This window comes from Lycium barbarum, chromosome 1 (genome assembly GCF_019175385.1).
Source record: "Lycium barbarum isolate Lr01 chromosome 1, ASM1917538v2, whole genome shotgun sequence".
Taxonomy (NCBI): Eukaryota; Viridiplantae; Streptophyta; class Magnoliopsida; order Solanales; family Solanaceae; genus Lycium; species Lycium barbarum.
The window spans coordinates 140813888-140825776 of NC_083337.1; the positions used below are offsets into that span (position 1 = coordinate 140813888).

At 32.6% G+C, this 11889-nt stretch overlaps 2 protein-coding genes across 2 annotated transcripts; one reads left to right on the forward strand and one right to left on the reverse strand.

The window, feature by feature from the left end:
- Positions 1-271: 271 nt before the first annotated feature.
- LOC132615158 (secreted RxLR effector protein 161-like) lies at positions 272-774 on the forward strand. Its single transcript, XM_060329738.1, has 2 exons — positions 272-480; positions 585-774. The coding sequence occupies exons 1-2, from the start codon at positions 272-274 to the stop codon at positions 772-774; spliced, it is 399 nt and encodes a 132-aa protein (XP_060185721.1).
- A 6591-nt stretch (positions 775-7365) lies between these two features.
- Positions 7366-9661, reverse strand: LOC132640457 (protein RGF1 INDUCIBLE TRANSCRIPTION FACTOR 1-like). The gene is made up of 4 exons (XM_060357056.1): positions 9416-9661; positions 9126-9314; positions 8626-8841; positions 7366-8234 (listed from the first exon to the last, which is right to left on the reverse strand). The coding sequence occupies exons 1-4, from the start codon at positions 9416-9418 to the stop codon at positions 7998-8000; spliced, it is 645 nt and encodes a 214-aa protein (XP_060213039.1). The 5' UTR covers positions 9419-9661; the 3' UTR covers positions 7366-7997.
- Positions 9662-11889: the final 2228 nt, after the last annotated feature.

Sequence of the window (11889 nt, forward strand, 5' to 3'; positions counted from 1 at the left end):
TTTACGGAGAACATGATTGATAAGTGTATATACCTTAAGATGAGTGGGAGCAATTATATTTTCATAGTTCTATATATGGATGATATTTTACTTGCTAGTAGTGATTTGAGATTGTTGCATGAGACGAAACAGTTTCTTATTCAATTTTGAAATGAAAGATATGGGTAAAGCCTCTTATGTCATTTGCATAGAGATTCACATAGATAAATCTCAAAGATGACTTGGACTATCTCAAAGGGCCTGCATTGAAAGAATTCTGGAAAGATTTGGTATGAAGAACTGTTCACCTATAGCAGCACCCATCATTAAAGGTGACAAGTTCTCATTGAATCAATGTCCACAAAATGCATTGGAAAAAGAACAAATGGAAGGCATTCCCTATGCTTCAGTTGTTGGGAGTCTTATGTATGCACAGGTCTACACTAGACTTCATATTGCCTTTGCAGTAGGAATGTTTGGCAATGTTTGGCAGATATCAAAGTAACCCTAGTCTTGATCATTGGAAAGCTGGTAAAAAGGTTTTGAGATATTTGCAAGGAACCAAGGATCTTAAGTACACATATAGATATTCTGACTCATTGAAGGTCATTGGATATTCAGACTCTAATTTGGGTGGATGCAAAGACACTGGTAAATCTACTTACTTCTGGATACATTTTCCTTCTTGCTGGAGGTGCTGTATCCTGGAGGAGAGTTAAACAAACCATTGTTGCAACATCCCCAATGGAAGCTGAATTTATGGCATGCTATGAAGCTACATCACAGGCGTTATGATTGAAGAATTTCATTTCGGGCCTTAGAGTTATTGATTCTATTGCAAAGCCATTGAGGATTTTTGTGATAATTCAGCTGCCGTATTCTTTTCAAAGAATAATAAAAGTGGCAGCCGAAGCAAGCATATCGACGTAAAGTGTTTGATGGTTAGCGACTACGTCAAGAAGCAAGATGTGAGTTTTGAACATTTTAGTACTACTTTGATGATTGCTGATCCTATGATTAAATGTTTACAAGCTAACATTTTCAAGGATCATGTAACCCGTATGGGTCTTAGTAACTCATTTTAGTCTTGTTTTGTTTTCTAACACTTTGTCTAGACACTATCGTTTCTTTGTTATACATGACAAGACACATTTTGGTTTTCATATTTTATGTTGTAATCATTGGATCAATAAAGTTTGACTCTGAATGACTTATATTAAGTTTATTCACAAAAATGTTGGACACTTTGTTAGAATATATTATACAGCGTAATGCATGGAACGAGGTGCTTGTTTAAGGGCATGACCGCCATGATTCATGCAGTAATATGTTCTAGTTGAAGTGATTGTTATATAATAGTTTAGTCGAGTGAATAAAGTTTATGTCCATGATTATCACTCGTAAAGGATTATCTTATTTCTAATATGTAGACCAAGTGAGAGAATGTAAGAATTACATGTCTCTTTAATAAGACATTTAACGTGACCCACATATTATGGTAATAATTTTTTTACCTTAAATAATATATGACATATAATATCTTAGTTATTACATACAACTTAACTATTTCTAAATGATAATTCTTATTTTGCATATCATCTGCACAGGTGCAAAAAATAGGATTCAAGTAAGTATGTTTCGTTGATAATTGTGTATCACTTAAATGAACTTTTGTAGCAATCCATAAATCAGGAGATTTATCAGAACTTAATTGGATCAAGATTTTATATCAGAACTTAATTTGATCAAGATTTTATCTTCACTTTTTTGTACTTTTTATTGGGAAAAGCGAAAATCAGTGAGCTAGGAGGAAGCAAAGTCAAGGGTCTACGAGCAAGGAAATTGGTTGTCAAAAGTCAAAGCATTTAGCAGCTCATAAAAAAGCAGTCAAAGTCAAGAAAAGGTGTCCACCCTTCACAGGGTTAAACAAAAAGGATGTAATCATGATTCATGCCTACGTAACCTTACTTCCATTTAGGTGTCGTTTGAGCTAAGGAACATGGGATTATAATTTACAAAATTAAATTTTAGATTAGTCTCACGTTTGGTAAGTTTTTACTTTTAGAATTAGTAATTGCAAAGTTATGCATAACTTAATTATGATATTATTTTTATCCCACACTTTATGTAGAACAATTGAAAATTAGTGATTTCGGGATTTAACACAAAAGTAACACATTTTTCATTCTTCAAAAATTTTCTTCCAAAGTCCTTTAAGATCCACTTTATTTAGTGTTTTATATAATACTATCTACTTATCTAGTATCTCTAATTTTCAGTCCAATAAATCAAACATTTATCAATAAAAATATGTCTTAATACCCCCATTATTGTTAATCTCAATACTATAATCTCATTATTATTAATAGCGGGATAACTTGTTCACCAACCAAACAACCCCTTATAAGTGATGATATTATCTGATTAACTGATTTTATCAAAATATCTTACCTACGAACATATACTAATATGACAATAATGTGTCCATTCTTTCTTCACCGAGGATAGAAGTCAAGAACTCACTCGTGCTAAATTGCTAATTTCTCATCTAAAGTACTTCCTCGGTTCCTCCTGTTCATTTATTGCAAGATTTTGATATATTTAGTGAAAAACGTTAATTAATACTAGTATTAATAAACATAATAGATACTTGATTAAAATATCCTTTATCTCTTCCTCAAATGACTATCGATTATATACATACCTTTTTGGAGTAGTAAAGATGGAAATGGGGAAAAATAATTAAGAGGTTTTTTTTCTAATTTTATAAATTTAGAATATTTTTTAGAATTAAAGTGTCAAATAAAAGGGGCGAAGATATATAATTGCATCGTATTCATTTGGGGCATGAGAGTGGCAGTTGGGTCCACAATGCACTCACATCTCTTTTCAATCAACGACTTATATAAAAAGACTTCTAGTGTATGGAAAACGGCAAGGGTATTGTCACTTCTCAGTTGTTGGTAGTTGATGCTTCTCCGTCTTAATTTAGGTTTCTTAATTTGATTATACACAAAATTTTAAAAATAAAGAAATATTTTTGTATCTTATGATCCTAAATTAAAAATGTATTTAATATATCAAAACGTCTTTTGAATCTCGTGATTATAAACTTATCATGTAAAATGTTTGAATTTTCAAGTTATTAAATATTAAAGAGACTCTTTTTTGGATAAAAAAAACATTTAAATTGAAACGGAGGGTGTATAAAATATGCTACCATCAAAACAAAATGACCGAGTTGAGGATGAATATATAAAGAATAAACACAGATAACGAGTTAATTTCTCAATTGCTCGCTCAACTTAATAAAATTACTTAGTAAAGTTATCTGTCTTTTTAAAATAAGATTACTTAAAGCTCATTCATGTATCTTACAAAGGTATTATTGCTTGAAAACCACTTTAATTTAAAAGTGACTTAAGAAGATTTTGAATATAAAATTATAATCTATTTGGCCAAGCTTATTTTTCTCCCAAAAGTATTTATTTTTTCAATAAGTGCTTATTTGAAAAAAAGTGAAGTGTTTGGCCAAGCTTTTGGGAGGTGCTTCTGGGAAGTAGCAGAAGCAGTTTTTCAAAAGCTAAAAAAAATAACTTTTGCCCAAAAGCACTTTTGAGAAAGATACACATAGAAGCACTTTTTAAAAGTTTGGTCAAACACTAATTGCTGCTCAAAAGTGCTTTTAAAATTAATTGACCAAACACAAACTGATTTTCGCCAAAAGTATTTTTTTGAAAAGTACTTTTAAAAAAAATATTTTTTAAAATAAGCTGATTTTGGAAGCTTGGCCAAACAGGCTTATTACTTACCATTCATATCATATATTGCCTACGTCTTAAATTATCTGTCGTGATTTCTAAAATTGTTGTCATAAATTATTTATCATTTTACACGTTCAAGGCACACATAATTATTTTTTCCTCATGTTCAAAAGATGAAAGTTAGAAATGAGGATGTTGTGGTGGATGTGTAGGCATATTAGGAGAGATAAGATTAGAAATAAAGATATCCGAGACATTGTGGGAGTGGCCTCGATGAAGGTAAGATGCGAGAAGCGAGACTGAGATGGTTCGGGCATGTAAAGAGGAGAGACGTGGATGCCCCCTGTGCAGATGTGTGAGAGATTAGCTATAGATGGTCTAAGGAGAGATAGATGTAGGCTTAAGAAGTATTGGGAAGAGGTGATTAGACAGGACATGTAGCGTTGTGGCTTACCGATGAGGAGATGACTTTAGATGGGAGGTAGTGGAGGACACGAATTAGGTTAGAAGATTAGTAGGTAGTAGAGGATTGTCTTGTTTATCCTTTCTCACTAGTAGTCGTAGTATTTCTCCTATAGTTTCTTGTTCTTCAATTTTTGTTATAGTTTATTGTCTCTTATTCATCACTAGCATGTTTTGTTGCTACTGCTCCTTTTTCCTAGGAGTCTTAATCAGAGGCAAATCTAGGATTTCATATGGATGAGTTCACAATTGCTTTAAGATAAAATATAATTTTTTATAGGGGCATCGACTTCCCGAGCAAAAGATAATTAATTACATTTTTTTAAGAAATAAGTTGTTTTATAATTACAATGGCATCAAAGAGATAAATAGTTACAAAAGAAGAGGAAATATCAACTCATACAAAGATAACAAAAAGCTATCATGAGTCTAAAGAGCTGGCAAATCCAAGAGTCTATCATAAGACTAAAGAGCTAATAAAATCCAAAAAACTAAACAACCCTTCTATTACAGTTGTACTCGACGAGGCTTCATCCTTTGAAAACAATGCATAATAGCATCATTGCTTATAGTTGCAAATACCTTACACTCTATCTCACAAACTATGCAACCATTTAGAAATTCTTCACCAATGCAATTGCGTAGATCATTTTATATGAGATTCATTGAGGAAAATGCTCTTTCCACACTTGGTTGTCCAATGCACAATTTAGTCATGTCTTTATCCATTTGATTCCTATAAATTTAAATAACTATTCAACTTAGTCACAAGTTTATCTCTTGCAAATTCATAATAAAATAGGGGAATCACACCCCTTTCACATTAAAATATAAGGGTATCGCACCCTTCCAAATTTGTAATAACACAGAGGAATCACAACCCTTTCGCATTCAAAAAAGGGAATCACACCCTTCCAAATTTGTAATAAAATAGAGGAATCACACCCCTTTCGCATTAAAAAATAAGGGAATCACTCCCTTCCAAATTTATAATAAAACAGAGGAATCACACCCCTTTCGCATTCAAATATAAGGGAATCACACCCTTCCACATTTATAATAAATTAGAGGAATCACATCCCTTTCACATTCAAAATTATAGAAAAGTGTTCATTACCGTCTATCGAGCTCGAAATTTAGTGCAAATACGATCCAAGAGGTCCAAAACTTTACGCCTGTAGTGCAAGTGGTACTTCTCCTTCGAAACAAAATGATGACTCCAACCTAAAAATGATAATTTGTTAAATTTCTTAAAACCCATAAACCCCAAAATTCAAAAGAAACAAGAAAATAAGCTTTCAAAAGTCAAAACCCATAAACCCCAAGATTCAAAAACTCAAAAAAACGAATAAAATTCAGAAACCCAAATTCAAAAAATCAATAAAAAGACCAAAAGGGTGTTCGGAATTCGAATTCAAAACTTACCGGATACCTTGTTGTTCTGAGATATTTTGTTTTGGGATTAGAGAATAATATTTTAATAGAGAATACATATGGGAATGGAGAATAGATTTGCCTTTTGAAACTTGGGACTTTAATTTTATTTGATGGATTCATTGCTGGCTTGCAGCTTAGCTATCAACTATGAGTTTCTAAGTTTCTTGATTGTCATGACTCATGAGGTCATCGTTGCAGTGTAGCCATAGAGTTTTTTTTTTTTTTTAAATTACTTTTTGGGACTTGGTATAATTAGAAATAAAGGAAAGAAAAGTATATGATGCAATATGAAGTAAAAACACTTTATTACTTGAGTAATAATATTTATAAAAAGAAAGGTAAAAAGATAGCTTTAGAAAATAATAGCAAAAATTTAAAAAGCTGTCTGAGCTGGGGATTGAACCCGTGACCTTGAGAATACAAAGATAACCTTTGACTAGTGCTCCACTCAGCCTAATATGATCATGCAGTGGCAGAGCCACATAGAGCCGAGGGTGTTCATCCGAACCTCCTCGGCAGAAAAAAATACTGTTTTTACAAGGTTAAAATTATTTTTTATGTATATATAGTAAATGTTAAACCCCCGTAGGCTTTTTTCGTATGTTTACTTTTTTATATTTTAAACCCACTCGGAGGAAATCCTGGCTCTGACACTGTCATCATGTGTTCACTTAATTAATATTAGATATATTTTGAAATTATACACATAATATATCAAAATTAATCGAGTGATCATGTGTTCACGAGACCTAAAATTTACACATAAATTCGCCCGATCTTAATACATATATTTTGCCCTCTTAGCATGAAAGCAAATCTCTTGGGCATACCTCAATTTTACGGGCAATAATTTATTAATTTACACTACCAAAACCACTCGTGTATGCGGAAAAGCTAACTTTCCCAATTTACAATCATGACCGTCCAATACCGACACACATTCAACAGCCATAAATAGACCCCACCAAAACCTCTCCACCAAAAATAGAAAATCCTAATTTATATCAGCAAGGGCGGCTGGCCTAGTTTGTAGATTCCACGAACCAAGACATCTTGCTTTCTTCACCACCAAACAACATTGGACACGTGCCCTATCTGATGCCGCCACCATTTCGCCCAATGCCCCCTAAGCTGGGGCCATTTTTATTTGCCTACTTGCCTTTTAGTCAAATTTTTCGTTTATATGGTGTCACAAGCTTAAATTATCAATTGTGTCAAATTTTATCACAAACTAGAAACAAGACCATTGATGTACTATAGCGAGTGAAAGGATCAAATCACAAAATTTTATTGTACGCAATTTTTTTCTTCAATTTTACAAGAGATTATTTTTACTGACTTGAACTCATGATCTCTTAATCACATTATAACAATTTTACCGATAGACATGAATAACTATATGCATATTTATAATTCGAGTCCTAACTTCGTGACAGTTCAGTTGACACTTGTTAAATCTGAAAGAAAACAACTCACAGTTCCATAAGCAAACTTAATCAAAAGAAGCATTAAACATTGAGTCATTTTGTTTCATTTTAGACGCATTAGATTAGATACAATCAAAGTGCTTTTAATATTAAGTGATTTTCGACCCGTCATGTCAATTCATATAAAAGTATGACATTGCGATAAGATGGAATATTAGCACTAAAATTTAAACGATGGGGAAGTGTCCATTTTATATATTAAAAAAAACCAGATGAGACAATTATAATGCTAAAGCTCCATTCCAAATGTCGACACTTTGTTAAGTATTTTAACCATAATAGTACCAATATATATACATTTTACATTTATACAGGGCTCAAAGAGACGATCAGAACTTTATGTATAAACATCTAATAAGTAGTTCATCAAGCTATAGTAGTAGCTTATTTTCTAAGCCCAACTTCTAACTTAACCCTATTAGTCCTTTCACATTTTCTTATTTCAACTTCCACCGCTCTAATTTATCATCATATCCTATTTGATCCTAACAACTATATACAATAACACACTTATGAACGAAAGAGCTCTCAGACACTGGCCTTTTTGGAGAAAGCACTAATGTTTGGTGGGGATTTGGAGGAGCTGCATTCTTAATAACTAGTTTGTATTTGTGTAGACATTATGCATTTTATACGTAAATTAAAGGACGGGATGCAAATGCTAAATTGAAAAAAAGGGCAGTCTGATGCACTAAGCTTCCGCTATGCACGAGTCTAGGGAAAGACGGGACCACTAGGGTCTGTTGTACGCAGCCTTACCTTACCTTGCATTTCTGCAAAAGGCTGTTTCCACAGCTCGAACCCGTAACCTCCTGATCACATGACGTCAACTTTATCAGTTACGCCAAGACTCTTCAGGATGCGAATGCTAATATTCTAGGAATAGTCCTCCGGTTGGGGCTCGATGAGGAATTCCCTTTCTACGCTTGGCCGTTTTGTAATTAGCAGAAGTTGGAGGGGGCGTTGACGGAGTGAAACTTTGAATCTTGTAGCGTTGACCATGGCTGCTGCTACTGTAAGAGTCTTCAGATTCCAATGACCGTGACCTCTTCTCCTTGGACAAATTCCTCGGCTTCTTCACGAAATTATTTGATGTCCCAACAATCTGTAAAATTAATCAAATGTAGAAGGAAAAATATTAAAATTAGGAAATTCCCTTGAACAATTAAAGATTCGAATCTCAATTTTTATTCCCATAGGGAAATACAATGAATGCAAGGAGAAAAAAATTCATTCCCAATCTCAAAAATTCCAACTTTCATTAAATTTCCCGAAAAACTTTGATAATGCCAAAGATTTCCCATTTCAATAAATTAATGGGCCAATGAGCAGACACAGTGGCAAATGGCAATGACCATTGAGCCATTACCTTGAAATGTACGCAATAAAAGAATTTATGGGCATCCTTTAATTTAAAATTCAATGACATTAAAAGTTAAATTAAATGGAGAAATTAATGGAAAATCTAGAAGGACGTGGTAGTAACTTTTTTGTACCTTGCAACCAAGAGAGCAGAATTTGAATGAGTCAAGAAGACTCCTTTCACAAACTTCACAGGTATTTGTCACCCCTTTGCCTGGCCTAGGCTGTGGCCTTTCATTCAAGAACACAACTTTGGCACTGTTGATAATGTATGTTTGGACTGATGAAATGTCTAAATACTTCTGAATCTCATTCACCCTTATCACATCATGGTATGATGACCTCCTTATCTGTTAACAAAGAAAAAAACTCTGTTTAAGAAGAGTAGCTAAAACAGAGAAATTTTGAGGGGCTAAACTCCTTATCTCATTAACCCTTATATTGAAAGTAGAATATAAAACGGCAGCAGCCCAGTGCACAAAACATCCCGCATTAAGAGTGATCGGGAAAGGACCACACCTTTTTGATGTAGACAGTCTACCTAATATAAGCATTAGTGATTGCGGCCACAGCTCGAACTCATGTCCTATAAGAACAAATTATGAAAGAAAAGAATAAAAAAATAATAGCTCACCTGAATGACACGATGGTCTTTGTGATGAGCTAAACAGAGAGAGCAAAGAGGGGCATCGATACAGTCAAGGCAGTACATATTACATTCACTCTTATGAGAATCAGCATGTAGTTTGCATTGAACAAAGAATCGTTCCCTTAGCAATGGATTCAACCATGGAGGCCACCTATTGTCTTCCTCATCAGGTCCCTTACATAACCAAAAAAAAAAAAAAAGTCAGCAAAAAGAGAGAAATATCACCAATGAATGAAACAGCATGGTAATTTGTTTTTGAGTTGTTGAAATAGTACCATGGTACGCCTGTTCTTAGGCTTGATTTCACGGATTGCGGTTGCTTGGTTGTCGATCGCCAGTTTGATGTACTTTTTTCAGTAGTAACGCTTTGGTTGTTAATTTTCTCAATGTATGGTGTGAGAAAAAAGAGTGGCAATATATGAAAGAGAGAAAGAAAAGAGTTTTGGTTTGGGGAAGTTTTAGGAAGTGGAGGCGGTGAGAGAAATGATGGGTACTTGTAAGGACTTTGGGATGACACTGTGACTTTGGGGCTTTTATTCTTTCCTCATTTCAATTTCAAGTCCTTTTATATTACTCTTCTATCGCAAAATATTTATCGTAATTACTATTAAATAATTATCTCAATTTATTTATCGTTTTAAAAGTTTAAAGTAAAATTAATTATTTTTTACCATTTTACCCTTAGTGTTATTAATGAAGATGACACAAAATAAAGTAAACATTTAATGAAAAGATATTATAGCTTAGATATAAATAAGAATAAAGTAGTCAAATATTTTTCCTAATTAATATTTTTTAATGGCGTGTAAAATTAAAAAAAATGACAAATAATTTGAGACGGAGGGAGTACTCCCTTCCTTCATTTATTTGTTTAGTAAAGAATAAAATTAACAAATAATCATTAATTTCTTCTATTTACCAAAGTGGACAAGTAACAATTTGTTTTAATATACGAAATAAGTAAAGGTAATAGAGGAAAAAATTGTGAAATTCAATCAGAGGACCTTTGCCTGCTCCGATATCATATCGAAATATGTGGCTAACTCATCTAAACGCTTAGACTGTTAGAGAGACACACTTTTATTTACTTAATTATATTTTTAATAATTAAATTAAAAAGAAAATTCATGACTATAAACTTTCGTGGTGGATAGATTCCGGTGCTTTGAGTTCAGGTATAAATTTTAGTTGAGTGTAATAGCAGTGTACTGTGTAAAAGATGTAACGAATACGATGACATCTGTCAGGTTATACACCATGGATCGATAGTTTAGATTTGAGCCTTTATATTGTTAATGTTGTTTTTTTAAAGTATCAGGTCACCTTTATTTGTGGTTGTTTTTATTGTTGAAAATAAATTTTCCATCTACAATTGTTATTTGGGTAACTTGATAGTGTTAAAAGAATTACTTACATTAAGTTTAATTTTAATTTAATGTAAATCTATTAGAATCATTAATTTAAAATCTTAGAATCTGCTGCTTATCGACTTGTTGGATTCACGAAGAAATGAGGGCATTTGTGAGTCGTTCTGATCTATTATTAATAATAGGCTTAATGCATATATGCAGCCTCTTAAATTTATTCATTTTTTCTGTTTTGACACCTCAATTGAGTGTTGTTCCTATTAAACCTCTGAACTCTTTTTCAAGTGTGTCTATCAAACCCTCTAAATCTGTTTTTTATTAGAAGCAAAAATTAAATTGTGGTAATGAAGGTGAAGTGATATTTTAAACGTGTGGTAAGCTATTATTTAAGTCATGGATGTATCGGTTTCTGCTGGTTCTACTCTTACACTGCCAGCTTAACTAAGAGCTTACACTTTTTTTCCCTCTCAATTGCTGCTAATCTTAACTAAAAGATGACATAATTAAATTAGAATATATATATATATATATATGTTGCTACATTGAAGATAAAATAGTATTCAAGTCAGATTGTATTTGATAGATACACTTGAGAATGAGTTTAGGGATTTAATAAAAATAACACTCAGTTAAGGTGCCAAAATGAAAAAAAAAACAAAGAGATAAATTCAAGGGACTGCATATGCATTAAGCCTTAATAATAATAAAGTGTTTATACATAAGCAAATACCGAACTTAGCTCCGAGGCTGAACCAAGAAATGAAGTGTCTATAGTTTATTACCCTTTCATTTTCATGCGTTAACATATCCTTTCTTTAGGTCCAGTCATTGTTAATTTTTAGTATTTTTTTTCCATTAGTTTATTTTGCTTTCCCCTTTTAATTGTTGTTCACCAAATAATCATGTCCATTAGATTTATTAAATACAATTTGTAATATTCAATTGGGTTAGTGGGTTTCAATAGTGTGTTGGCATATTGTTCCCCTTTTTACAATTTGGTATATTTGGTCCATTATTGACCATTTTGGTGTTGTGCTATGTGCGCACGGTGTGAATAACAAATTACAAATAGTATCTCTTGAAAACTTAAACCACCAAATCGTCCCTCTTGAAAATGTAATTTTTATCATTTATCTCACTTTTCTCTCTCTCCTTTTTCGTTTTTTTTGGTTGGAATCTACGCATTATTCGTCTAGACATTTCTATTTAACTTTTGCAGAATGTCAAACAAGTAAAATCAAAGAAAAAAAAAGTTATTTTTCAATGACCAATCCCGTCAAAACAAAATTTCTTTTCAAAATATCCTACTCCCTCCGTCTCAAATGATTTGTCATTTTTTTTACATGCCCTTTAAGAAAAATTCATTAGAAAGGATATTTGGC

Bases quoted from the DNA above. Each gene is read 5' to 3' on its own strand.
- LOC132640457 (XM_060357056.1), bottom strand. The intron at 8,842-9,125 runs GTGAGCTATTAT...CTTTGTTAACAG, and splicing joins AAGACCATCGTGTCATTCAG to ATAAGGAGGTCATCATACCA. The intron at 8,235-8,625 runs GTACAAAAAAGT...TTAATTTTACAG, and splicing joins TCTGCTCTCTTGGTTGCAAG to ATTGTTGGGACATCAAATAA.
- LOC132615158 (XM_060329738.1), top strand. From the start codon at position 272: ATGAAGAACTGTTCACCTATAGCAGCACCCATCATTAAAGGTGACAAG. The intron at 481-584 runs GTAACCCTAGTC...GACTCATTGAAG, and splicing joins AATGTTTGGCAGATATCAAA to GTCATTGGATATTCAGACTC.